The 27,696-nt window shown below is 53.1% G+C and overlaps 1 protein-coding gene across 5 annotated transcripts in view; it reads right to left on the bottom strand.

Annotated features, from left to right (window-relative positions):
• TTLL1 (TTL family tubulin polyglutamylase complex subunit L1) overlaps positions 1 to 22,387 on the bottom strand; it is a 34,588-nt gene extending 12,201 nt beyond the window's left edge. For 3 of the 5 annotated variants that reach the window (XM_047786058.1, XM_047786056.1, XM_047786059.1), the window contains exons 1-8: positions 22,221 to 22,368; positions 17,940 to 17,971; positions 15,675 to 15,748; positions 10,534 to 10,650; positions 6,400 to 6,608; positions 4,250 to 4,430; positions 3,281 to 3,415; positions 1,996 to 2,104 (exon numbers count right to left, since the gene is read on the bottom strand). In XM_047786058.1, the coding sequence (XP_047642014.1) occupies positions 1,996 to 2,104; positions 3,281 to 3,415; positions 4,250 to 4,430; positions 6,400 to 6,608; positions 10,534 to 10,646 (747 nt within the window). In that variant the 5' untranslated portion in view covers positions 10,647 to 10,650; positions 15,675 to 15,748; positions 17,940 to 17,971; positions 22,221 to 22,368. Of the gene's footprint in view, positions 1 to 1,995; positions 2,105 to 3,280; positions 3,416 to 4,249; positions 4,431 to 6,399; positions 6,609 to 7,232; positions 7,375 to 10,533; positions 10,651 to 14,651; positions 14,709 to 15,674; positions 15,749 to 17,939; positions 17,972 to 22,220 lie in introns of those variants that run through there. The other 2 variants (XM_047786057.1, XM_047786060.1) reach the window with 2 other exon arrangements.
• Between the last annotated feature and the right edge of the window lie 5,309 nt (positions 22,388 to 27,696).

Raw genomic sequence — 27,696 nt, 5'->3', positions numbered from 1 at the left:
TTGCTAACAGGACGGGTATGGAAAGCGCTGCTGTCTCTGGTGCATGGCGAGATGCGGGCTAAAGCACTGCCTCTGCTCTCTTTCATTTAAAAAAAAATGGTTTCTCTTTCTTGATCACGGAAAGGGTGACCCGGCGGCTGAGGTCCTGAGAAGGCCCGTCAAAGGGGACCCTCCCAGTTTCGGTCTGGCACCCCCATGTGGAGGCGGCTCTGCAGGCCAACACACCGGGAGTGCCGTCAGGACACCAGGGGGACTTGAGGTCGGTCACTGTCGTTCCCTGGCCCCCACCCAGACTTCAGGAAACGTGCTACTTGCTCCCAAGGCTCGGATGTCACTGTCCAGCTTTCTCCAAATGGCTGGTAAGTTCTGGGCTGTGTCACCTGAAAGAGCATTTTCCCGATTTTTACAGGTAAGGACTTCGCCTCCAACTGTGAACCTTGGAATGACAACGCTCTCACGGAAACCTGATGGGCGGGGAACCAGGGTCGGCCTCACACCGAAGACAGCTGCCACCCTCAGTAAGTGGTGGCCCCTGTCATTTCACAACCAGCAAGGTAAAAACCAGGGCTCCTGCTTGAGAGGGAGGCGGGGTGACTTGCCCACGTCTCACGGAGGGTAAGTGACGGATGTGGGACTGAGCCCAGCTGGTCTGACCAAACCCTTCAGTAGGTCCCTCAAAAATATGTTCTGCAGTTCCCGTTGTGCCTCAGCGGTAACAAACCCGACTAGCATCCACAAGGACGCAGGTTCAATCTCTGGCCTCGCTCAGTGGGTTAAGGATCTGGCGTTGCCAGGAGCTGTGGCGTAGGTCACAGACACGGCTCAGATCCCACATTGCTGTGGCTGTGGTGTAGTCCAGCGGCCACAGCTCCGATTCGACCCCTAGTCTGGGAACCTCCATATGCCGCGGGTGCGGCCCTAAAAATAATATAAATTAAAAACGTCGTCCTCTCTCCAAATTTACCCTTTTTCTACTCGAATTATAAAAAAGACCAGGGTATTCAGGCTTCCATTCAAGCAAGATGCAAACAAAGAGGCTTTCTAAGGAAAAGAACCCTCAGGACCTGCGGGTTAGGAGGATTGAAGCCCCAAAGCCTGCGGAGAACCCCCCCATGTCCTGTGGCCCTCGCTGGCCCTCCAGGTCCCTCAACTCCACCGCCTTCGTCTGGGCTCCAGCTGCTCTGACTCCGTTCAGCCTCTGCAGGGCTCCTTCCCACCACGGGGCTCAGCACCCCTGCACCCTCTGCTGGAACATTCTTTCCCCACCTCCACCTGGGGAACCCCTGCTCAGACTGGAGGTCTCTGCTCAGGCCCACTTGTGCTGGGCAGCCTCCCAACACCCGGACCAGGGCTTCTTTCATTCCAGGCTCTCCTGGGTCTGCATCCTCGACCTCAGTCTGGGGCGACACGGTCACCATGGGATTACAGGGTGACTTCCCCGCGCCCACAGGCTTTAGGCTCCATGAGAGAAGAGGCCGAAGGCTCAGGACTGCAGCCCCAGCACTTGGCGCCGGACCAACCCGGATGATGCTCCGTCGAGAGTCTGGTCTACAACTCAGTGATTGGTTAAGTCCTCCCTCGTAATCCTCGCAACAGTCTCTTAAGACGATAACATTACATGTTATCCCATGTGTGTTCTATGCTATTATATGTTCCATACACGTGGATGGTGTGTATATGCATATACACACCCTCCTGTTACAGCTGGAGACACCCCAGCTCTGAGAGTCAACGAACTTGCCCAAGGTCAGAAACCTAGAAAGACAGGGCTTGAATGCGGGACTTTCTCCAAGTGCCCACCCCCACCCCAGGCTGGAATTCAGGTGTGAGGCTCAGGACGACCACACTGGATGCCTGGGGCTCCCCCTGCCCATCAGTGCCCGGGCATCGTAAACCCAAGCCCTACACCCCCTCGCCCCCGCCTGCAAGTAGAAGAGGAAAGAAACCCTCAAAGGCGGTCCGTTTCCTGAAGCCCAGATGAAAAGAAACGCTTACCCCGTGTTTCTGAATGGCAACGTTGGTGAGATGAACGAACATGTTATCCAGCTCACTGGTGCTGGGGGTGTACTTCACGGTGCAAAAGCGGCAAAACCCGAGTTTGTACCTAAGGGGGAATCCAGGTGAGCTCAAGACTCTGACAACAGACATAAAACATAACACTTTTGTTCACTGAAAAGAGCTGCTCTCTTTGTTTTAAACTTTTTTTTGCATGTCCTGGGCCAGGGATCGAACCTGCGCCACGGCAGTGATGACACCAGATCTTTAACCTGCTGCACCACCAGGGAACTCCTGTTTTACACTTTTTAAAGCACTGCTTTTTAAATTTTGTTATGGTTTTATACAGCAGCTTTATTAAGATGTAATTCATGTGCCAGGTAACACATCCATTGCTTTCCGGCATATTCAGAGTGTGCAACCACTACCACAATCAACCGGATAACATCTGCATCACCCCAAACAAGCCCTGTGACCACCAGCAGTAGCTTCCCAACGCCAGGGCTGGGCCGACCCTAATCTACTAATCTACTTCCTGTCTCTACAATGTTTTGCCTCTTCTGGGCGTGTCACATAAACAGAATTGTACAACACATGGCCGTCTGCATCTGCGTATCTGGCTTCTTTCACTGAGTACTTTTGCCAGGTTAAAAGTTTTTTTTATTTTTCTTTTGGGGCCGCACCCAGGGCGTATGGAAGTTCCCAGGCCAGGGATCGAATCCGAGCCAGAGCTGTGACCTACGCCGAAGCTGGGGCAACACTGGGCCAGGGATTGAACCTGTGCCTCCACAGAGACAAGGTGGATCCTTAACCCAGAGCACCACAGCAAGAACTCTTTTTTTTTTATTTTGTCTTTTTTTTTCTTTTTAGGGCCATACCCACTGCATATGGAGGTTCCCAGCCTAGGGGGTCTAATCGGAGCTGTAGCCAACAGCCCTACACCACAGCCACAGCAACACCAGATCCGAGCTGTGTCTGTGACCTACACCACAGCTCATAGCAACGCCGGATCCTTAACCCACGGATCGAGGCCAGGGATCGAACCTGCAACCTCAAGGTTCCTAGTCGGATTCGGTTGCGCTGCGCCATGACGGTACAGCAAGAAATCCTGAATAAGCCGCTTTTTATTTTTCGGACTCGCATTAGCATCAAAGCGACCATCGCGGTCACCAGGGAACACATGCCAGGCTTGGTGAGCGTGACCGACCCTCGCAAGGGCGCCGAGGAGCGGGGGCATCGCGTCAGGGCACCGTCTCCAGGACGGGAGGGAAAGCCCGGCTCTTACATGTAGCAGCGCAGGGGGCGGTACGTGGACACCAGGACGTACAAGCGCAGGTCGAACTTCCTGCCGCCGATGAGGAGCGGGTTGCTGATGTACAGAGAGATCACGTAGGCCTCCCTGGGCGACTGAGACACGAACCTGGGCAGAGACCAGAGGTCTCGGGTCGGCTGCTGCCAGGCTCCCTGCCTCTCATTAGGTGAGAGGCTGCCTGGGGGTGGGGGTGGGGAGAAGATGGGGGGGAGGTGGAACCCGCAGGTGCCCCTGGGGCGGGCGGGCTGGCATCATGCAGTCAGGCTTAAACGCAGGGCATGGGAGGCAGCCCTGCCACTCCTGGGAACGCCAGCGGAGCCATCACCCCACCAGGAAAGGTTGGCACGGACGTGGCCTCCGGGCATTTCCTGCAGTTAAGGGCCTCGGAGAGGCGAAGCGAGCCTTGGACTGAAGCCCCCGGCGTCCTCGGTTGCCAGAAGGCCCCAGCCCAGGGAGGGGACCAGGCTGACTGCCGCCTCATCTCCCTTGTCCTGGCCACACACACAGCTGTCCCATCCCCACCTCGGCCCTGAGGCTGCCGCGCTTCATGTCCCCAGTTCACCCCGATGAAGAACTACAGTCTACACAGCAAAATTCACCTGGAGGCGCGTGCCAAGCAGGGTTCAAGCCCGGGCACCGGGTGCTAAGATGCGCTCCGCTGCCGCGGGAAACACCAGGACTGGATGGGTTTCCCCCCAACAACCAGAACAAAGCAGCCCGCGAGGCTCCTGGGACCTCACGCTGCCTTCCGCGCCATCCCCAGGTGGGATTCCACGGCTGGCGGCGCTATCGTGGCTGCAGAGTCTTGCCCTGCCACCACGTGTACACCTGGACAAAGGCTGCACACCTGGAAAAGCAGGTGAGGGCCCCCCTGGCCGTAGGCAAAAGGCAGAGGACACGGGGCAGCTGCCAGAAACATGCGCAACGTGCCCCCCCACTTACGAAGAGGTTTTGCTGTCCCGGGACCACTTTTTGATCTGCGAGAGCTTGTTGATCAGAAAGATACCCTTGCCCTGGGCTCTGCCACAAGGTTTCATGATCCAGGTGCTGGAGGGGCTTTTCCGGAACTCCTCCACAAACAGGTTGTAGTCGGCGGGCAGCATGTAGGTGACAGGGACAAAGTCTGAGGGTAACAACGAGGGGACAACAGTGAGCCCGCCCAACAGGGGCCACGGGCCGAAAAACACCGCCACTGCCTTTTCGGGGCCTGTTTCCTTCCCCCCCGCCCCTGCCCAGCATCGCGAGGAGCAAGGGCTTCTGCCGTGGACCCCGAACAACACAGGCACCCCTCGTTTGATGTGCTCTGCAGACACTGCGCCTTTTACGAGGTGAGGTGTGTGACAACCTGCCAGAGAGCAAGTTTATCAGCACCATTTTCCCAAGACCATTTGCTCACTTTGTGTCTTTATGTCACATTTTGGTCATTCTCATAGGAGTTCAAACTTCTTCACTGTGTTTGTGAGGGTGGTCTGTGGTCAGTGATCTCTGACGTCACTATTGCAAGAAATCTATACAACTTGCTGAAGGCTCAGGTAATGGTTAGCATTCTTTTAGCAATAAAGTTTCTTTTTCTTCCTTTTTTTTTTTGGCTGCACCTGCGGCATGTGGAAGTTCCTGGGCCAGGGATCGAACCCGTGCCACAGCAGTGACAACACTGGGTCCTTAACCCGCTACGCACCACATGAGCACAACTGTATATACCTTAATTTAAAAAGGAGTTCTTGGAGTTCCCATGTGGCGCCCTGGAAACGAATCTGACTAGTAACCTTGAGGTTTTAGGTTCGATCCCTGGCCTCATGCAGTGGGTTAAGGATCTGGTGCTGCCGTGAGCCATGGTGTAGGTCACAGACAGGGCTCAGATCCTGTGTTGCTATGGCATGGTGTAGGCCAGCAGCTGTAGCTCTGATTTGACCCCTAGCCTGGGAACTTACATATGCCACAAGTGTGGCCCTAAAAAGCAAAAAAAAAAAAAAAAGTTCTCTTGTGATGCAGTGGGTTAAGGATCTGGCGTTGTCAACACAGTGGCTCAGTTGCTGCTGTGCCATGGGGTTCAGTCCCTGGCCTGAGAACTTTCACTTGACGCCGAAGCAGCAAAAAAAATTTTAAATTTAACAAAGTATATGTACTGTTTTTTTTGAAAGATATGATGCTATTGCACACCTGAGAGACTGTAGTACAGTGTAACCGTAACTTTTACACGAACTAGGAGTTCCCGTCGTGGCGCAGTGGTTAACGAATCCGACTGGGAACCATGAGGTTGCGGGCTCGATCCCTGCCCTTGCTCAGTGGGTTAAGGATCTGGCGTTGCCGTGAGCTGTGGTGTAGGTCACAGACATGGCTCAGATCCCACGTTGCTGTGGCTCTGGCGTAGGCTGGAAGCTACAGCTCTGATTAGATCCCTAGCCTGGGAATCTCCATATGCCACAGGTGCGGCCCTAGAAAAGGCAAAAAATAATAACTTTTATATGAGCTAGAAAAGCAAAATAAAATCCTGTGACTTGCTTTATTGAGGTATTCGCTTTACTTTGGTCTGGAACTGAACCTATATTATCTCAAAAGTCTTCTTGTCACGCTTTCTCTCTTTTAGCTGTGTGCTAAGTACTTTACAAACCTGGGTCATTTAATCCTCACAGCAACCTGTGCACGAGGTAGTACTGTCACCATTCCCATTTATCGGATGAGGAAACTGAGGCCTGGAGAGGTCACCTAGGTAATTTTGCCCAGGTGTACAAAGGGATTCTGAACCCCTCCAACAGCCCAGCATACTCTCCCCCAGCTCTGCTGGGCAGCAGTGACCCCTCCTGGCAGTCTGCAGCTTGGGACACGTCCCCTCCTCCTGCGCACATGCCCAGGGCACTCACACAAACTCAGATTCCAAAGCTGACCATCCCCGCCTCCCGCCCCACCGCACCCCTCTCTTTCTGGAGACACTTGGAATGAAAGGGGGCAGCGACAACTTGCACAAACACGTTCATCCATCAACACCAACAGTCGCCACCTCGTGCCCCGTGCTGCTGAAGTGAAAACAAAAACAAAAACAAAAACCCTCCGCTGTTAATTGAAAACCTAAGGCCAGTGGAAGGAGCACGAACCCAGGTAGAGGTATTTCCCACTTTCGTCCTTCTCCGCCAGGGGGCTCCCTTCCTTCTCCAGCTCCTTCCGGTATCTCTTGATGTTCTTCACCATCAGATCCTTCCGCGTCAGCTCATAGTGGTTTGGGAAGTGGTTGACGATTTGGTCGTCTGAGAGCCGATAGCCAGTTTCCACACTGAAAACATTGCGGATGGTTTGCACGCTCATCCTGGAAAAGAAGCACAGAGGGACGTGTGGGACGACAGCTCCGAGAGTGTCCGTGTGGACCCACAGCAGCCCAGGATGTGTGTCCAGTGACTGTATCGGAACCGGCCGAGGCGGGACTGGCTGACTCTGTGCCTGGATCAGCTGCACTTGCACTCTCTGGCACAGATGGCACAGAGCAGATGCTTGGTAAGTGTTTACTAGTTCATGATAACATTGATTATTGATAACAAACTAATGAAAGACAGGCTCCCTCAGACTCTGAAGTCAGGAAACTTTTTTTTTTCTCTTTTTCCGCTGCAGCCACTGCATATGGAAGTTCCCGGGCCAGGAATCGAACACAAGCCACAGGCATAACCTACACTACACTTGTGGCAATGCCAGATCCTGAACCCACTTCACCACAGAGGGAACTCCAGGAAACACTGATTCAATATGTGCACCCCAAGTCGGGAAGAACAGGGACCCCTTAAGGCCCAAATCCCAGGGGTTATTTAAGGACCCTGAGTCAGTGCTTGATATTCTTGGGGACACTGACAGGCCAGCTCAACCGTGAGGCTTCCAGTGAAATGAGAGTTGAAAGAGAAACAGTTCCTCAACCTCTAGAAAAGCCAGCCTCCCCGCCCACCTGGCATCCCCGCTAGCCCCTCGGAGCAGCAGGATGGAAGGGCTTCAGCAACAATCCGGGAGCGACCGTGTGAGTGTTCGATTCTTCCTTTCGTCGGTTTTCAACGTGCCTCCCTGCCATCCTCAGAGTGTGACGAGCTGTGCTCTGGGTTAACGACCACTGCAGAGTGATCACCCAGCGTCAGCTACCAAGTTTCCAGGCCGGGGATCAGACCCACGCCACAGCAGTGATGATGCCGGATCCTTAACCACGAGGCCATCGGGGAACTCCTCTCCGAGTCTCACTGACTCAACTCCCGCCATCCTCAACGTCCTCGCTCTCCCGCAGGACAAGCCCTTCCAAGCTCCCCTTGCGTGCTTCTTCCTGGGGCCTGGCATCAGGCCCTTCTCCGCGGAGCAGAGGACCCTTTGTAAGAGACAAATGTCCACCCACTGTGTAGGCTGCTGGCCAAACGTCCCAATTCTCTACCCCGCTCGTTTCCACATCCCATGTCACGAGGTGGCAGCTCCTACGAGGAGGTACACTAAATTTCCTCTTGAATTCGGGCTGACCCGATGAGTGCCTCTCTTCAGCCAAGAAGAATGGGGCAGACGTGAGGGTGCCATTTCTGAGACTAGCCCTTCGAGGCCCTGAGAGCTGCCCCCTCCCTGTTGGGCCCCAGATACCACGAGAACAAGGCCCGGCTGGCCGGCTGGAGGGATGTGAGGGTCTGCGGAGAGAAGCCCCTGCGCAAGGGCCTCCCAGGCCAGCCGAGGCCCGGCGGACCCGCCAGGGGCCAGCAGGTGCATGAGTGAGCCCAGGCAGGATCAGCGAAGCCCGGCCAGCGCACAAGAACCCTTCAGCCAAGCCCATAAAGCCACGGGCAATAAAAAAAGGGTGGTTGTTTTAGGCCCCTAAGTTTGGTGGTGTTTGTTACGGACCATCAGTTTGGCAACAGATGACGCGCACACCCCTCAGCACAGTCCGCTTACACGTTTCACGCCCGCTTCCACCCCCTGGCCACGGGCAAGCTGTTTCTGCAGAGCTGGTGTCCAAAAACAAGTACCACTTCACAATATGTTTTTCTTCACACTTTGGAGAGTTATGCAGTTTTCCAAACTGCGTTATAATCACCGTAATTCTTCTAATGGCTGCACCATAATCCACCTGGTTAATGTATTTACCTTCCCCAAGCGTTTAACATTTAGCTGTTTTCAATAGTTTTCCCTAACCAATGGTTGAGACCTGACAGTGCTTGAAACACGAGCTCTCAAGATATCAAATAGCCAAGGTTATCATATGCTTAGCTCTTTTCTTCTCTCTTATTCTTTTGTGTGTGTGTATGTGTGTGTGTATGTGTGTGTGTGTGTGTGTGTGTGTGTGTGAAAAATAGCTCCAAGGAGTTCCCATTATGGCACAGTGGAAACGAATCCAACTAGTAGCTATGAGGATATGGGTTCAATCCCTGGCCTCGCTCAGTGGGTTAAGGATCTGGTGTGGCTGTGGCTGTGGTGTAGGCCGGCAGCTGCAGGTGCAATTCAACCCCTAGCCTGGGAACTTCCATATGCAGTGGGTGACGGCCTTTAAAAGAAAAAAAAGAAAGAAAAAGAACAGCTCCAAAATGCTTCTTGGCATGAAGACGGGAGCACTCAGTCCCCCCCCAACCTGACCCCCCCCCACCCCCCGGAGAAGCTGAAATCACACTGAGTTCTGCTGGGCGCATGGCACGGGCAGCGGGACCCCAGACGGCAAGGACAGAACACTGTTGTGTTGGGCTTCCCTTCAGACCTCCCGTGAGACAGGGCTCTGGGTGAAGTATTTCACGTTGCCTCGGAGAAGAAAGAATGGGAACTTGCCACCAAACCCCAAGCAGGTGCCGACCCACTCCTTAAACTCCCCCACCCCCGCCACCAACTGCATCCCTTGCTCCTGGAAGGACCCTGCTGTTTAAAGGGCAGGCGACTTCGCTGCTGTCAGGAGCAAAACTAGGGCCATCCTTTCGCCACTGGAGCTGCGGGCTGGGCGCCCACTCTGGGCCCAGGCCCGGCCAGGCTCTAGGGATGCTGAGAAGCGAGGTCCTCCCTCTCCAGGGGTTCGCAGTGACACCTGAGGAGGGGACAGGCGGGGAAAGCACGAAGCACAGAACTGGGCGTTTGCTGCCAGGACACCTGGGAGGCCACGAGAGGCAGAGGTGGCTGGCGGGGCAGGTATGCTGGTGCACCCGGGACGACGACGGCAGCTGTCCCGGGGTCTGCGTGCCAGCCACTGCCCCGAGGTCTGCACTCCACTGCTACACTGAAACTCCAAACAATCGTATTTGTACAGAGAGGTCAAGTCCTTTGCCAAAGGCCACACAGCAGTGGAGGAGCCAGCGCTAAGGCCACGGAGGGCTCTGGCTCCAGGGCCGACATGAACCCCTGGATGCACCCCAAAGGGTGGGCTGAGTGGGAGCAGAAAGCACAGCATGTTCGACGGTGTAAAAGAAAGACAGTCTGGGAAGGTCAAAGGCGGAAGATGTGCAGCACTGGGCGGGGGGGGGGGGGGCGGGCAGGGGAGTGGCAGATAGAGGCCGAGGGACGTCTCTCCAGGCAGCAGCAGGGACACTGAGTCTCGGGTGGCAGCGGATGTCCAGGGTGAGAAAGGCCCTCAGAGGTTCACTGCAGTGCTCAGGCCCCGGGCGCTGCAGAGGCCGGAGGTGCACTTGGGTGAGGAGCCCCCTGGGAACCCGCAGGCTGCCCGGGCAGGGCTGACCCAGGTCAGGTAGAGGAGGACATAGGCCTCCCTGAGGAGGAGTGGGGAGCAGGGCCGGGGGTCTGGGACCCCGGGGCTCCTGGCTGAGTGGGGCACCGGCTGGGACTCAGGGCCCCCACGCCATGTGTCTGTTCCTAGGTGAACTCGCCTTTTAGGGGTTTCTCAGCCAGTCCCACCAGCACCCTCAGGACGCTGACCTCCCGGAAGCGGTGGAGGTGCTGGGCAGCGGGGCACCCCTGGGACAGCACGGCCCGGAGGCGGGGATGGGCTCTCCCTTCCACCCGGACTCCCGCAGCAGCAACCACACTCGGCTGCACTGAAACACCCCGGACTTCGTGCCCCAGGGAGATGAACAGGAGTGTGGGACACCGCAGCCCGGACCCCAACCGGGGCCTTCTCCCGTGCCCACCCTGTGCCTGGGGATGAGGATGTGCCCGAGGCAGCCCAGGGCAGGGACGACCTGTTCCCGCAGCGGCAGTCAAGGCTTCGAAGGCACAGGCTCTGGAAAACTTGGAAACTCCGGGGCTTGCACACACTCACCACTGGAGCTGCGGGCTGGGCACACACTCACCAGTAGAAATTCCAGTCCTCGCTTTCCGTCACCTGCACCCATCCTCGCTTCTCAAAGTTGTTGATCAGCACCGACTTCTCGATGTCAGTGACCCATTTCACTTTCCCCGCCATCGTCCTGGAAGAGACCCCCCCCCCAGAGCCAGGACACTTCATCCACCTCCCTCACCCCAAGGAGGCCTCACACGTGGGGAGCTGCGGTCCCCTGCGGGGCTCGGCTGGGGGGAGGCACCCCCCAAGGGACAGCTGGAGGCATTCTGACTGTCACACCTGGGAGAGGGGGATGCTTCTGGCATCTAGTGGGCAGAAGCGAGGATGCTGCTCAACCCCCTCCTACGGACAGGGCGCCCCCCAGGAGAAGTCTCCCAGCCCAAAACCTCAGCTGGGGAGTTCCCGTTGTGGCTCAACAGTAACAAACTCGACTAGAATCCATGAGGACGAGGGTTCGATCCCTGGCCTCGCTCACTGGGTTAAGGATCCGGCATGGCTGTGAGCTGTGGTGTAGGTCGCAGATGAGGCTAGGATCCCTCGTTGCTGTGCCTGTGGCATAGGCCGGCAGGTGCAGCTCCAATGTGACGCCTAGCCTGGGAACCTCCATATGCCGTAGGTGCAGCCCTAAAACCCTCAGATGTACTGACACTGAGAATCCTGGTCAAGTGGGAAATGAAGGCAACACAAGTTAGAGTCCCTGGTGGCCTAGCAGTCAAGGATTCAGCATGGTCACTGCTATGATGAGGTTCGCTCCCAGGTCTGGGGGTGCAGGCAAGCACCCTCCCCCGGCAACCCCGCCAAAAATAAGGCAGCACAGGCTGAATCACAACTGTGACAGGAGCCACAAAGGAAAGGCCCTAGGCCTGTGAGAGTCAAGCATCTGGAAAGACTACCTCCCCCCCCCCCCGCCCCGACCCAGCTGCTTCTGGTGGGTGGGTGGGACCGCCAGCCCATCTGAGCGCCCTGCCCCCAAAGCACTGCTCATCTCCCTGCTGCCTCCCCTGCTCTACTCCAATTCGCTCTTTTATAAAAATTTATTTCATTTCTATTTTTAAAAGTGGTATTGAAGTAGAGTTGATTCACAATGTTGTGATAATTTCTGCTCCATCCCATTCTCTCTCTGTGGGAGATCTTAAGTGTCTCTCTGACCATGTCACTCCATTTAATATCCAGCACGGCTCCCACTGTACTTAACACACACAGGCCCCCGGCCCTCACCTGCTTTCCCAGGGACATCGTGTACCACCTTCTCCCTCACTTGCTCGGTTCTTGCCACACTAGACTTCTCTGCCCACGTCCTCTTCTACCTCAGGGCCTTGGCACGTGCTGGGTAGCTCTGCCGGCAGTGTTCCGCCTCCCTCTCTGCCTGGCAAAGCTACCTCCCGCTCACCTGCCAGTCTACGTGAATGCCACTTCCTCCACAAAGATGCTCAAACTCTCCAGACCAGGTACACGGCCCCCAGCGTCCCCGCAGCTCTGTCTCTGCTCAAGGGCAGGAGCTAGGTTTCCTCCTCACCACTTTGTGCCCAGGGCCTGGCACCGTGCCTGGCATGGAGGGGATGCTCCATTCAGAGGGAATGAGGGACTGTGGTCCCAGGCCTGCCAGTACCGCCATGCGACCTAGAGCAAGTTATCGGGCCTTTCTGGACCTGTTTCCTCCTTTGGATTCTGGTTTTCAAACAGCTCGAGCAGCCCATGATTCCGGCGGCCTCCCACCTCAGCTCCAACCAGAGAAGGGTGCACCTGTTACACTTCTGTGTACACATTCGCAGAAGGTGAAGGGCTTTCAGGAAGAAGGGCTTCTGTGAAGAACCAGGCTTGAAAGCCAGGGGAGGGAGCTCCCTGCTGGTCTAGTGGTTAGGATGCAGCAATTCTGCCGCTGCAGCCTGGGTTCAATCCCTGATCCAGGAACTGAGTTCCCACATCAAGCTGCTGCACACCATGGTCAAAAAAAAAAAAAAAAAAAAGAGAGAGAGGAAAAAAAAGAAAAAAGAAAAAAAGCCAGGCAGGGCGCTCAAAGAGCCTTGAGGGCCCTCTATAAAGAGGCACCTCCTGCATGAACTTGTAATAGCTTCACCTCTGGGGCAACTGAACAGGGCAGAAAAGGCATGCGGTGTGGAGATGGACACAAAGGGACGTGTTGCCTTGGGAGAGGCAAGGAGAAGGCGCTTCTATGGCGGAATCCACCAGGCAGAGCTCGGGCGCTTCCACACAGCGGCGGCGGCCCACTCCCTCCTCGCGCTGCCCAGCAAGGCGGGCAGTGCCACCGAGGCGGGACTGTGGTCAAACCTAGGCTCCAGAGCTTGGGTTTGACCAGCGGTGTGACTTTGGGCAAGTTACTTAACCTCAACCTGTAAAATGGGGCTAACAGTATCTACCCATCTCATAGGTTATAATGAGGATGAAATGAGCGAATCCATGTAAAGCATCCAGAACAGTGCCTATGGCACCCAGGAGCCACTCAAAAAGCAGCTTATGACGTCATCATCGTCTCCATTTCATCCACGAGGAAGCTGAGGCTCAGAGATAAGAGTAAGAAGACACTAAACGGAGTCGTGTGGCTTGATTCAAACCTAGGGAGACCCTACTCTGAGGGGCCACCTCTCTCCACGCAGCCCGTCCCTGTCCTCTGTGAACCTGGCCGTCATCAGCATGACGACGATGCCCACAGGGTCAGGTGAGGAACACACGGAACTGCTCTCTGCAAACTAAGCGCCACATCACGGCCACGTAAGCGTGGTAACTCAGCAGTCACGTCCACGCGGAGGTCACGATCTGCCCGGACATGATGGCAGCAGCGCCGCGGGAGCGGACACCCCACGGGCTGGGAGCCCTTTTTCCAACAGCGTTTGCTCTCTTGTCACATTGTGGTTATTCTCCTAATCCTTCCAACTTTTTCATTACTACATAATTATCACGAACACGTATATTACATTGTGATCAGTGAGCGTCGATGTTACTACTGCAATTCACCAAAGGCTCAAGCGATGGATACCATTTCGCAATAAAGCTTGTTTTGTTTTGTGCCATGCCCACAGCATATATAAGTTCCCAGGCCAGGCCAGAGATCAAATCCAAGCCACAGCTTCGACCTACGTCACAGTTGTGGCAACAACAGATTCTTAACCCACTGCGCCATAAACAGAAACACCAATAAGGCTTTTTTTTTTTTTTTGTCTTTTGTCTTCCTTAGGGCCACACCGGTGGCATATAGAGGTTCCCAGGCTAGGGGTCAAATCAGAGCTATAGCTGCCGGCCTAGACCACAGCCACAGCAATGCGGGATCTGAGCTGAGTCTGCAACCTACACCACAGCTCACGGCAACGCCGGATCCTTAACCCACTGAGCGAGGCCAGGGATCGAACCTGCAACCTCATGGTTCCTAGTTGGATTTGTTGCCACTGCACCATGACGGGAACTCCACCAGTAAGGCATTTTTAAGTTAAGGCATGTACGCATTTTTAAGATAAGTTGCTAATGTACTGTACGGCCTGCAGTACAGTGTAAAATAACTTTTACACATGGCGGGAAGCTAAAAAATTCATGTGTCTTGCTTTATTGGGATATTCAGTTTCATGGATGGTCTGGACCCAAATCTCTCTGAGGTCTGCCTGTATCTGCCCGCATAGCCCTGCATCCTCAACAATTCCTGCTCCTCTTCTGCCCCCTAGAGTCCAACTGCAGACACAGGCTGTTCGGTGAGAGCCACCCCTCCAGCCAGATAACAGCCATACCACAACCACCCAGGCTGCACAGCTCACACTGGGCAATTCAGACTTGAGTCTTACTGGGAGACCTCACACCAATCACGGACTCCCACCTGGAGACGACGCAGAGGTAAAAGCAGTGACACAACATAATACAGGCAGTACTTCACACTCCTGTGCTTTAGTCATAAATGGGGATGGGGAGGGGAAATTAGGAGTTTAGGATCAACATATGCGTGCTACTTGGGAGTTCTCTTGTGGCTCAGTGGGTTAAGGATCTGGCGTTGTCACCGCAGCGGCTTGCCTTGCTGCAGTGGCTCAGGTTCAATTCCTGGCCCAGGAAATTCCATATGGGCACGGCCAAAAACAAAACCCATATAAACACTACTATATATAAAATAGATAACCAAGAAGGACCTACCATATAGCACAGGGCACTCTACACAATATTTTGTAATAACCTTCATGGGAAAAGAATCTGAAAAAGAATAAATATATGTGTATATATAACTGATTCATTTTCCTGTATACCTGAAACTAACATAACACTGGAAATCAAGTATACCCCAATAAAATTTTTAAAAATAAATAAATAAAAATATTAGGAGTTCCCGTCGTGACACAGTGGTTAACGAATCCGACTAGGAACCATGAGGTTGCGGGTTCGGTCCCTGCCCTTGCTCAGTGGGTTAACGATCCGGCGTTGCCGTGAGCTGTGGTGTAGGTTGCAGACGCGGCTTGGATCCCGCGTTGCTGTGGCTCTGGCGTAGGCCGGTGGCTACAGCTCTGATTGGACCCCTAGCCTGGGAACCTCCATATGCCGCGGGAGCGGCCCAAGAAATAGAAAAAAGACAAAAAAATAATAATAATAAATAAATAAATAATAAAAATATTAGTAAAATCCCTCCCAAAATAAAATAAAACAAGGACCTTCTGAACAGCACAGGGAAGTATAAGGGAAAAGAATCTGAAAAAGTGTGTGTGTGTGTGTGTGTGTGTGTGTGTGTGTGTGTGTGTGTGTGTGTGTGTATATAAAACTGTACCGCTTTGTGGCACTTGAGACTCACACACACTGTAAATCATCCGTACTTCATAAAAACACATCAGTCAAATACTCACAAAATGCTCCCAGGGGTACGCGCCCAAACCCAGTAAGGCAGATGGGGCGAACATTCTCATCCTTTTTCTTTCTGGCTGTGCCCGCGGCACGTGAAAATTCCCAGGCCAGGGACTGAACCTGTGCCACCGCAGTGACCCGAGACACAGCAGTGACAATGTCAGATCCTTAACTCACTGAGCCACCAGGAAACTCCACATATTCTCAGCCTCACTCTCCTGAGCAGGAAATGGAGCCTGTAAGCACGGGAGGTTTCCTCCTGGGCCCCTGCTCCCTCCACCCGGCGAACAAGCCGTCACCAAGGCAAACATCTCAGGCCAGACCTACCATAGGTACGTCTGGGGCCAACGGCAACGTCCAATCGCTCTTCAGTTTCACCCACTCTTGCCTCGGTTTCTTACCTAAAATAAAAGTAATACAGATGAAAGGTACACAGCACAAGACCACGAGATGCTGACAGTGTGTGAACCCAGCCAAATGGTGCCTAACCACGACCCTTGGTGAACGGCGTCTCTCACTTGACAAGGACCCGCTGGAGGATGCTCTGGACTCTGCTCCTGCTGTGACAAGAATCTCCGGGTTAATTACTCACTGGCTCCCGCAGAGCCTTCTGAGCTGCTGGACCCCCACTGCTGCTCCAGCCCCCGTGCAGCCCTATCCCACCAAGAACCTGTGCACGGGATGTCACCTCACCCCTTTCTCCACTGCGTCTCTCCAACTCCACCAGCCACGCCGGGCACAGCTCAAGGGTCCCTCCCGTGGGGAGCTGTCCTCAGCGCCGTCACTGCGGTCAGTATTTCCCTGCTCGGCACCGTCTAGAGGCCTCTCCTGGCCTCGCTGCTGGCCCTTGGAACCTCCCCCCTTGCACTTTAGCTCTTTATGTCCATTCTTTCCATAAAAGCACAAGGAGAGGGACCCTCCTGGTTGCCCGTCTCCCTCTCTTCCCACTGATTCCAGAGTCAAGAGTGCATATTTGCAGCAAAGCTCGCCGTCCGTCTGCCCGACCCTGTCCTCTCCAGCCCATGGCACATGCGGGCCAAAGGCTGACTCCTCACTGCGGGAGTGAGCGGACAAGTCCCCGGGGCAGACCCTTTCACCCTGCCTCGTCGCTCCCCTGGAAATGTCAAGAGTTGAACTGTGCCCCACCCCACCCCCAAAGATACGCTGAAGTCCCAACCCGGGGAGCTGTAAACATGAGCTCATTCAGAAGGAGGGTCCCTGCAGTTGCGAAGGGGTCCTTCGGGCCGGCCTTAACGCAGTGACACATACTCTTATGCGATGGAGAAGTGGACACAGACACACACAGGCAGACTGCCCTGTGACGACACAGGGACAGACAGACACAGAGGGAAGGTGGCCACGTGCCGCAGAAGGCAGAGATCGGAGTTCTGCTGCCACCAGCCAAGAGATGCCTGTGCCTACTTGCCAGAAACTGGAAAATGCAAGGCGTCATCCTGGGAAGCTGCAGAGATTCTGCCAACCCCCTGATTGCGGGGTTCAGGCCTCACGGACCCACCCGGGTTGTGGCACTTAGAGGCTACAGCCCTAGGAAGCTAAGACAAGTTATAACCACGCTACACGCCGGGATCTAAAGTTATAACCGCCCTAACACCAGCAGATAAAGTTATAACCATCCTAACACCAGGGTATAAAGTTATAACCATCCTAACACCAGGGGGAAAGAATGAGTCATTTACAGTGTGAAGCGTTTTCCTCATGTATGTGGGAACAGAGCACAGTGAAGTGTGGAGCAAAGAGACGAGAGAGTCGTTTATGGTTAAAAAAGGAAAAACCAAGTAAGGCCACCTCTCCTTCAAAAGAACCTCTTTTCAGAAATGCACCAAATCCGCGTGGAAGCTGATGAGCAGGCAGCCTGGGGGGGAGTGAGCGGAGGGCTGGTGGCTCCTTCCACAGCCGAGGCTCTGAGGCGCGGACGCGCTGGGGACAGGGATCCCGGCAAGTTCCCTTGGGGCCTGAGCCTCCCCAGTGAAAGAGCTGAGAACGACGGGCAAGAAAGCCGCAGCTCTTGGGCAGGACTGCTGGGACTACCCCACAGGCAGGCAGCAGGTTCTCCCAACAGCCAACTGGCCTGGAAACAAGTGCATCAGACAGAAAGCGCTTCCCCGGGAAGCTGCCCAAGGTTCGGCTGCAGGAGCTCCTCCCTTCCAGCCGGTGCTCAGGCGGGCCTGCTGGGCTCCAGGCGGGTCTGTGCACCTGCTTCTCTACCAGGTCCAAGGTGATGGCTCACCTGATGCCGGGGACCAGGGACCCTCCCCACTCACAGACGGAAAGTGGGGCTCAGAGAGTAAGAGGCAGAGCAGAGACTGCAACCCTGACAACCCCACAGCCTCTGTCCCACACCATGTGACAACTCTCAGGGTGCGTGTATCCCCCTTGTCGGACTCCATCGACAGCCCGCAGGGCAAGGGGTGGGTCCCCAGGGCCAGGCCCAGCGAAGGGGCTCAGAGACCACCTGTCAACAGACAGAGACACCAGCTGGCCAATCCCCACAGTACAGAAGCCAGGGCTGCCTCCTTCCCAACCCTGGGAAACACTAAGCCTTTCTCCTTGGAAAAGAAAATAGATAAATACCTGATGGCAGATTGTCTTCCTGCGACGTCCTTCTAAAATACCAAAAAAAAAAAAAAGTAGAGTTAATTGTACTGTGTAATGAACTTGACACGTTACCTCTGTGCTGGTTCACATGAACTGATGCCCCAGATTTTAAGCCACTTGGTCAACTACTTTTTTTTTCAGGGCTGCACCCGCGGCACATAGAAGTTCCCAGGCCAGGGGTCGAATCGAAGCTGCAGCTGCCGGCGCACACCACAGCCACTGCAACGCTGGATCCAACATCTATAACCTATGCCACAGCTTGTGGCAACACCTGATCCTTAACCCATCGAGTGAGGCCAGGGTTGAACCCACATTCTCACAGACTCTATGTCGGGTTCTTAACCCACTGAGTCACAATGGGAACTCCTCGGTCAACTGCTTTCAAAACTGAGCATCTGGAGTTCCCGTTGTGGCGCAGTGGTTAACGAATCCGACTAGGAACCATGAGGTGGCGGGTTCGGTCCCTGCCCTTGCTCAGTGGGTTAACGATCCGGCGTTGCCGTGAGCTGTGGTGTAGGTCGCAGACGCGGCTCGGATTCCGCGTTGCTGTGGCTCTGGCGTAGGCCGGTGGCTACAGCTCCGATTCAACCCCTAGCCTGGGAATCTCCATATGCCGCGGGAGCGGCCCAAGAAATAGCAACAACAACAACAACAAAAAAGACAAAAGACAAAAGACAAAAGACAAAAAAAACCAAAAAAAACCCTGAGCATCAGAATTCCCTGGTGGCTCAGCAGGTAAAGGATCTGGTGTTGTCACCGCTGTGGCCCATGTCTGATCCCTGGCCTTGCTCAGTGGGTTAAGGGTCTGGTGTTGCTGGGGCAGTGGTGTACACCGGACCTGCAGCTCCGATTCGACCCCTAGCCTGGAAACTTCCATATGCCACAGATGCGGCCCTAAAAAGCAAGAAGAAAAGAAAAGAGAAAGAACACAACGTGGTTCCCCGGCCTGGGGCAAGTAGACAGGACCTTGACAAGCTTGAGGAGAGGCTTCTGCAGGGACATCCCTGGGCATCTGGACCAGCAACAGTCTAGTTTCTTACCCACCCACACAGTGCTGACAGCCACTCTGTGCCAGGCGGGCGACAGGAGACATGATGCTCCCTGGGACCAGGGGCCCCTGGACAGTCCTGATCAACCAGTGGCAGCCCGGCCGGCAAAGCGATTTAACAGCCCAAGGTCTGAGGAAGAGGTGACTACTATCCAGTCCAGCAGCAAATCAGGCAAGCTCTGCCCCCAGAAGATTCCGGATCCATCTGTCTCTCTTCCAGTGTCCCCGAAATCCTGGACAACCACAGCTGGCCCCAACTGGCTTCCATGGTCCCAAGCTCACCCCACTGCGACCTATCCCCCACCCAGCAGCAGACCAGTTTTTTTTTTTTCCCTAGCCAAGCCTGATGCACGTGGGGGCATGGGCCAGGGACAGAACCCATGCTACAGCAGCAACCCGAGCCTCTGCAGGGACAATGCTGGATTCCCTGCACCACAAGGGAACTCCCAGACCAATCTTTTCACACACACGAAGCGAATCATGACACTGCTCATAAGTCTGCAGCAGCTTTCCGCCGCACTGAGAATAAAGCTAGCAGTCCACTCATGACCGGCAGGGCTGGCGCAGCAAGATCTGGCCCTCGCGCCTCTCAGGTCTTGTCTCTCAGCATCCTTCCCACTGGTCATCCCTCTCCAGGCCCCTGCCTGTCTCAGCTCCTCACACCCACCCAGTGGCATCTGGTCTTAAGGCTCTGCTCTCCCCCCACGTCTAGCCCTTTCTCAAAGGTCAGCTCCTCAGACTGGCCTTCCCAGGCTCAGTCTCAATCCTCTTCATTTACCCAGTTGTCACCACTTCTCCGTGGCGCACGAGTTATACACGGCAACTCAAAGCGTGGTCCGTGAACCTGCAGCATCAGCATCATGACCTGGGGCTTGCTGGAAATACAGATTCTCTGGGAGTTCGCATTGTGGCTCAGTGGTCACGAACCCAACTAGTACCCATGAGGAGGGAGGTTCAATCCCTGGCCTTGCTCAGTGGGTTAAGGATCCAGCATTGCTGTGAGCTGTGGTGTTGGTCACAGACACGGCTTGGATCCTGCCTTGCTGTGGCTGTGGTGTAGGCCAGCAGCTGGAGCTCTGATTCAATTCCTAGCCTAAGAACCTCCATATATCACACGTGTGGCCCTAAAAAGAAAAAAAAAAAAGAGAGAGAGAGAGAGAAAGAAAGAAATACAAATTCTCCAGCTCCCCCGCCATGCATTCACAATAATGTACACATTCAGACTCTTTGGGACAGGGGCCCAGGGGCCTGTATCTCAACAAGCTCTCGGGTGATTCTTACCCACACTCAGATTTGAAAAGGACTGGTCTAGTTCATGTACGTGGTTCCTCGGTGACAATCTGTCTTCGACACAGATATGTCACAACATGAGAGCAGGAATGCGGTTCCACCTTATCTCCTGCTGAAAGGCCAGCACCCAGAACAGTGTCTAGTAATAGCAGGCACTCAATCAACATTTGATGGATTAACAAAAATCAAGGCATGAAGGATCTAGCCTTGTCACTGCTGTGGCTCTGGTCACTGCTGTGGCATGGGTTTGATCCCTGGCCCGGAAACTTCCACATGTCGCGGGTGGACAAAAATAAATAAATAAAGACATGAATTGCCTCCATGCACCATCACGAAGTGCTGTTCCTTAGTGCCAAGCAGTAAAGCAGGCACAGCCCAGCCTGACAGGGCAGAGACACAGGGAATAGCTGCCATAAACACTTCCACAGCTTTGCTCAGGCAAGAAGCAGGAGACCAGGAGTTGAGCTGGTTTCCGCTGAGAGAGGGAACATCTCGGGGAATCCCTGGGCCTCCAACCCTGGGAGGAGAGTACTTTGCCAGGAGGCTTTTCACCTCCTAGAGTTCCGACTATTCCCACAAAAAAGCCCCCCACAACCTCTCAGGGCAGCGAGCAGGTGGAAGAACGTACACTCACGGCAGTCGCTTCACTCTTCTGGGTCCAGTCATCGGAAAACGGGGACCTCTCTGGCCCCATCTCTACTACCCCAGATATTGATCACAATCAGTTTCAACAAAAATCTATTTTAAAAAAAGATCCTGCGGAGTTCCCGTCGTGGCTCAGTGGTTAACGAATCCGACTAGGAACCATGAGGTTGTGGGTTTGATCCGGCGTTACCGTGAGCTGTGGTGTAGGTTGCAGACGCGGCTCGGATCTTGCTCAGTGGGTTAAGGATCCGGCGTTACCATGAGCTGTGGTGTAGGTCGCAGACGCGGCTCGGATCCCGGGTTGCTGTGGCTCTGGCATAGGCTGGCAGCTACAGCTCCGATTCGACCTCTAGCCTGGGAACCTCCATATGCCACAGGAGCGGCCCAAGAAATCGTAAAAAGACAAAAATAAAAATTAAAAAAAATAAAATTAAAATTAGGAAAGATCCTAGGACATCTGCCTTCTTTTCCAGCTAGTCTTTTTTGAAAGGGAAAAGGAGCCATCTTTAAATAACAGTATAAACGATGACTTTACATCACCCAGTGCATTTGGTCACAACTGTACTGCTTCTGCCCATCTCCTCACCCCCTCAGGGTGACAGTGCCATGCTCCACCTTAACTAATAACCAGTGCCTGTAATTCCCTGAGCACAGGACAGGGCCAATCTTTTTGTACTGCCACAACCCAGCACCCAAACATGCTCATTAAATGTTTCCTGAACAAAGGACCGCTCTGCAAACCACAAAGGGTTTACAACAATAAGATACTTTTATTTCAAGAATGAATTCCTTGTACTGCCCCAATCACTCCAGGGTGACTACCGCGACCGTCACCCCCCGCTAATGATGGGGAAACAGGGAGGAGAAATGCCTAGGTCCAGTTCTCCAGAGAGAGACAAGCAGGGCAGGGAACACTTGTCGCCTGTCTCCTGCCCAGAACTCAACCCACAGGTACACCGCGCTCTGCAAGATGCCAACAGAAACAATACAGATTGCAAATGAATGAAAAAAACCCAGCAACGATTAAATTCTGAGATAACGAATAAGAAGAAGAATGCAATTACAAGGATCAGGAGGAACAAGTCACAGGAACTCGGAGGAGGAAGAGAGGCACAGTAGTCAGCGCAGGCTGCTGGAGGGACGCGGGTCCAGCATCCAAACCCAACGGCAGCGGCCCCGTAGACCAGCGGCCACAATCACTCGCGCATGCGCACTCGCCCCCCCCGCCACACCCTGGGTCCCGGGAGCCGATGGCCTCGGCGGCTGTGTCTTACCTGTGGGCGTCCAGCCCGGAGGGGCGCCCAGGAGCGCGGAGCACGGCGGCCCCGCGCCGCACCCCGGCCCCGCCTCCAGCTCCACTCCGGCTCCTGCGGGAGGACGCGGCCCGCTATCAAGCGAACCCACCCTCCGCGCTCTACTTCCGGGGCGGCACCCCGGCAACCAAAGACGCGGCCTTACCGGCGCCAAGACTGCTTCCGGGGTCAGATTTTCCCCACTTGTTTCTAAGCCCCTGGCCTGGCGTCCCGCTAGGCGCCGGGGGCTGGGATCATGCGAGGAGTCTGCGGTCCACCCCCGGCGTCTCCACAAACGTCAGAGCCCAGAAATGAAGTTGAGAGGGGTCGGGGCGCAGTCTCGACCCTGATAGTGCGAGGTAGAGGGGTGTGATGGCTGGGCCCTGGGTCCAGTCCGCTCATCTCTTCTGCTCAGCTTCAACATCTGTTAAACTGGGATTGTTGGCAGCACCTGCCTCGAAGGAATTTTTGTAAGGATAACCTAACAGGTTGCGCTCAGCAAGTAGTAATCAATAAACGGCCTACTCAAAGGTCACCTCATTTGTGAAGTGTGAGTGCGGGACAGGTGCCGTTCCTCAAACTAGGATTTTTTAACTCCTTCTGTTAGGAAGAGGCAGCCTGGCCCATGAGAATTTTAAAACTGAAGCCAGACCTGGTTTGAATCCTCACCCCAAAATCCACTAGCTGGTCATGTCACTTCTCTGAGCCTCAGTTTCTTGTCTATAAATGGAGATAACAGCACCTATGTTGAAGGGTTGTTGGGAAGATTATGAAAGTAATTTTTTGAAAGGCACTTTGGTAGCGGATATATTAGTTGCTAAATTCCTGTTGAATTAATACGCAACAGAAGGGCATGTACCCCAGACATCTGTCAGTCATGAAAGTGCACTGGGAGGCAGTGTGAAAGGAGAGAAACAGAATTTACCTCCCTGCTCAGTTACAGTCTAGCTGTTGAGCATAGGAAAATCGCAGCCTCTTGTTTTAAAATTTTTATTTATTTTTTTATTTGGCTGCGGCATGCAGCAACTTCATGTGGGATTTCAGTCCCCACACCAGAGATTGAACCCAGGCCACAGCAGTGTAAGTGCCAACCAACTCCTAACCACTAGACCACCAGGGAACTCCTCCAGCCTTTTTTTTTTTTTTTTTGTCTTTTTAGGGCCACACCCTGCAGCATATGGACCTTCCCAGGCTAGGGGGTTAAATCAGAGCTGCAGCTGCTGGCCTACGTGACAGCCACGGCAGTGCCAAATCCAAGCCACATCTGTGACTACACCACAGTTTACAGCAACGCCGGATCCTTAACCCACTGATTGAGGCCAGGGATAAACCTGCATCCTCATGGATACTAGACCAATTAGTTTCTGCTGAGTCACAACAGGAACTCCCTGTCAGGGTTGTTTTGGGGTTTTTTTCCAGCCTCTCAATGACAGTTTCTTCATGGATAAACAGGAATAATTAGGAGTTCCCGTCATGGCTCATTAGTTAACTAATCCGACTAAGAACCATAAGATTGCAGGTTCGATCCCTGGCCTTGCTCAGTGGGTTAAGGATCCGGCGTTGCTGTGAGTTGCGGTGTAGGTCGCAGATCCCGTGTTGCTGTGGCTCTGGCATAAGCCGACAGCTACAGCTCCGATTGGACCCCTAGCCGGTGAACCTCCATATGCTGTGGAAGCGGCCCAAAAAAAATGGCAAAAAGACAAAAAAAACAAAAACAAAAAACGGGAATAATTATCTCCATCTCTCAAGATGGAAAAGAGTTTAAATTCCTAGGTGAATAGCGCCCAGGAAGGTGTTTAAGATGTCTTACCATGTCCTTCTGCCCTGTGCAGAGTATATGCCATTCCAAAGAGCATCACCAGCAGCCAAAACACTGGCAGGCTTGGGTACAGACAGTGGGAGGAGACCAACATCACAAGAGCAGATAGTCGGAAGAGTTCTGGCCAATGCGAAGAATTAACTGGGAGCGAGGTAGCCCCAGGAGAAGGGCAGGAAACTAAGAATCGCCATGCTAATCTAATCATGTGAATCTAGTTATAAAGTCTTCAAGGCTTTCCATTGCCAGCAAGATAACATCCAGGAGTTCCCCATCATGACTCAGCATTAAGGAACCTGACTAGTATCCATGAGGATGCAGGTTCGATCCCCGGCCTCGCTCAGTGGATTAAGGATCCCACGTTGCCATGAGCTGGAATGTAGGTCAAAGACATTGCTCAGATCCTGTTTTGCTATGGCTGTGGTGTAGGCTGGCAGCTGTAGCTCCGATTCGATCCCTAGCCTGGGAACTTCCACATGCTGGAGGCATGGCCAAAATAATAATAATAGTAGGAAAAAAAAAAAAAAAAACAACACCTGGAGTTTCCCATTGTAGCTTAGCAGGTTAAGAACCGGACTGGTATCTATGAGGATTCGGGTTTGATCCCTGGCCTTGCTCAGCAGGTTAAGGATCTGGCATTGCCACAAGCTGTGGTGTAGGTCGCAGAGGTGGCTCAGATCCAGTGTTGCTGTGGCTGTGGTGCAGGCCGGCAGCTGAAGCTCCAATTCAATGCCCACGTGGGAAATTCCATAAGTTTCAGATGCAGCCCTAAAAAGAAAAGAAAACAAACAAACAACAAAAAAATTCCCCCCCCCAAAAAAATGGAGTTCCCACTATGACCCACTGCGTTAATGACCCTGCTTATCTCTGTGGAGTCAAGGGTTTGGTCCCTGGCACAGCGCAGTGTGTTGAGGTTCCAATGTGGCCGCAGCTGTGGGGCTGGAAAAAGAAAAAAAAAAAAGTCTGAGGGAATTCCCTGTTAGCCTAATGATTAAGGATTTAGCATCGCTGCTATGATGTGGGTTTGATATTGACCCCTGGCCTAAGAACTTCTGCATGCCTTGGGTACAGCAGGAACGGAAAGAAAGGAAGGAGGGAAGGAAGGAAGGAAGGAAATGGAAAAATACAATAGAATTTTTGCACCCATGCTGTTGATTGCTAAAAGTAATAGTCTAGTCATGACGCTGAATAAGTGTGTCTTTTTTTAAAAAAAAATACAATAGAATATTAACCATCCAGGAATCGAAATTCTGAAAGCATCCAAATAAAGGAATTTCTACAAAAGATTTTGTTTTAGGATTATCTTCTTTAAATCATGTCTTTGTGGTCACTGTGGGTCCACTTGCCATAGTATGTCCGTGTTCTTAGCTCCATCAGGCAGGCAAGAGGGCTTGCTCTTATGGGGCAGTCCCATCTTCCCCACGGGGCCAGAGTGACTCAGGCACAATAGGACATATCACCCGGTGATATCACAGCACAAGTTACGGTAGATTCCAGCCCTTGTTTGGCAGGATAAGCATTGTATAAAGTACTGAATCACAATTTTGCAAGAATATGCTGGTTGTTAAATTCTTTTCAGAGACATGACTCCCTTTTGGTGTTAAGTTATCTAAACTACAGAAATACTTTTTTTTCTTTCTTTCTTTCTTTTTTTTTTTTTTTTAAGGGCTACACCTGCAGCATATGGAAGTTCCCAGGTTAAGTGTTGAATTAGAGCTGTAGCTGCCGGCCTGCACCACAGCCATAGCAATGCCAGATCTGAGCCACAACTGTGACCCACAATGCAGCTCACAGCAATGCCAGATCCTTAATCCACTGAGCGAGGCCGGGGATCAAACCTGCAACCTCATGGATACTAGTTGGGCTCATTACCACTGAGCCACAATGGGAACTCCCCAGAAATAGTCTTAATCTAGTTTCGAGATTTGGTTTGCAGCGTAAGTGATCATCTGTTAGAAATCTGTGACATAATTGGAAGACTAAGAAATACTCCCAATAGATAAAACAGTGAGGAATTTCTGGAAGATGAGATAAGTACAGATGGATGGGGCAACCCCTATGAAAGCGAGGACAAATACTCCCCACCGAGCAAAAGAAAGAAGTTCCCCCCAAATTAGTTTTCTGAACAAGACTTTGGAAATCCCCAGAGATAAGAAGCAGTGACAAGGACAGTCAGAATATTAAGGTCATTGCTCATCCGTCTCCTTAGAGACCAGACTATCCTGACATTTAGGATAAAGCCCTGTGCCTTAGTCTGGTTGGGTTACTATAGCAAAAGCACCAGAGACGGGGTGCCATCTAAACAATGTATTTCTTGCAGTTCTGGCACCAGCAGATTCCATGCTGGCAAGGGCCAGCTGCCGGATTCATCACCATCTTGCTTGAGTTCCCACATGGCAGAAGGGGTGAGGGAGCCCCTGGGGTCTCCTACAGGCACTAATCCCATTCATGAGAGCTCCACTCTCAGGACCTAATTGCCTCCCAAGGGCCCCACCCGCCAACACCACCGCTTTGGGGATTGAGATTTCAGCACAAGAGTGGGGGTGGGGCGGGGGCTGGGAGATATAAACTTTGCACCGTTGTACCTTGAGGATCGTCCACAGAGTCCAGACACTTGACAAAAACATCAAAGACCAACAACGTTCACAAAAGGCGCAACACTGAGCAAAAGGAGAACTGAAAGCCAAGGAAACAGGCAACAGTTAATACACTAGATCAGGAGTCAGCAAACCACAGGCCAAATCCAGCCCACTACCTGCTCCAGAAAGAATGGTTTGGTTTTTGTTTGTTTGTTTGTTTGTCTTTTTAAGGCTCAACCTGTGGCATATAGAGGTTCCCAGGCTAGGGGTCAAATTGGAGCTGTAGCCACCAACCTACACCACCAGCCACAACAACACCATATCTGAGCTTTGTCTGCAACCTACACCTCAGCTCACAGCAATGCTGGATCCTTAACCCACTGAGTGAGGCCAGGGATCGAACCTGCATCCTCATAGATCTTAGGTTTGTTTCCACTGAGCCATGACGGGAACTCTGAAAGAATGGTTTTTACTAGTGACCATGTGCAACTGATTTTATGGTAGGGAACAAACTTTGGACCCCAATTAATTGAAACGTATCTGCCTTCCTCCCCCCTCAAAGAAATCCATTCTTTGCACTAGTAGATCTGTATTACCAAAAAAAAATACTCAATCATTTAAAAAATTTGTTGTTGTTGTTGTTGTTGTTGCTATTTCTTGGGCCGCTCTCGCAGCATATGGAGGTTCCCAGGCTAGGGGTTGAATCGGAGCTGTAGCCACTGGCCTACGCCAGAGCCACCGCAACGTGGGATCCAAGCCGCGTCTGCAACCTACACCACAGCTCACGGCAACGCCGGATCGTCAACCCACTGAGCAAGGGCAGGGACCGAACCCGCAACCTCATGGTTCCTAATCGGATTCGTTAACCACTGCGCCACGACGGGAACTCCATTTTTAAAATTTTTATTTTCATTTTATTTCATCATTTAAAAAGTTGTGTAAGTGTGTGAAACTTGTGCGTGACAGAGCCTGGATTTGAACCTAGGAAACCTGACCCTTCACACTACTGCCTCCCTAGAAAATCAAGAGCTACCTTCTGGCAAGACCGGTGGACGTGCTAGGC

Source organism: Phacochoerus africanus, chromosome 7 (genome assembly GCF_016906955.1).
Source record: "Phacochoerus africanus isolate WHEZ1 chromosome 7, ROS_Pafr_v1, whole genome shotgun sequence".
Classification (NCBI taxonomy): Eukaryota; Metazoa; Chordata; class Mammalia; order Artiodactyla; family Suidae; genus Phacochoerus; species Phacochoerus africanus.
The sequence above is the reverse complement of the archived record's forward strand: the minus strand, read 5'-3'. Positions and strand labels throughout refer to the sequence as shown.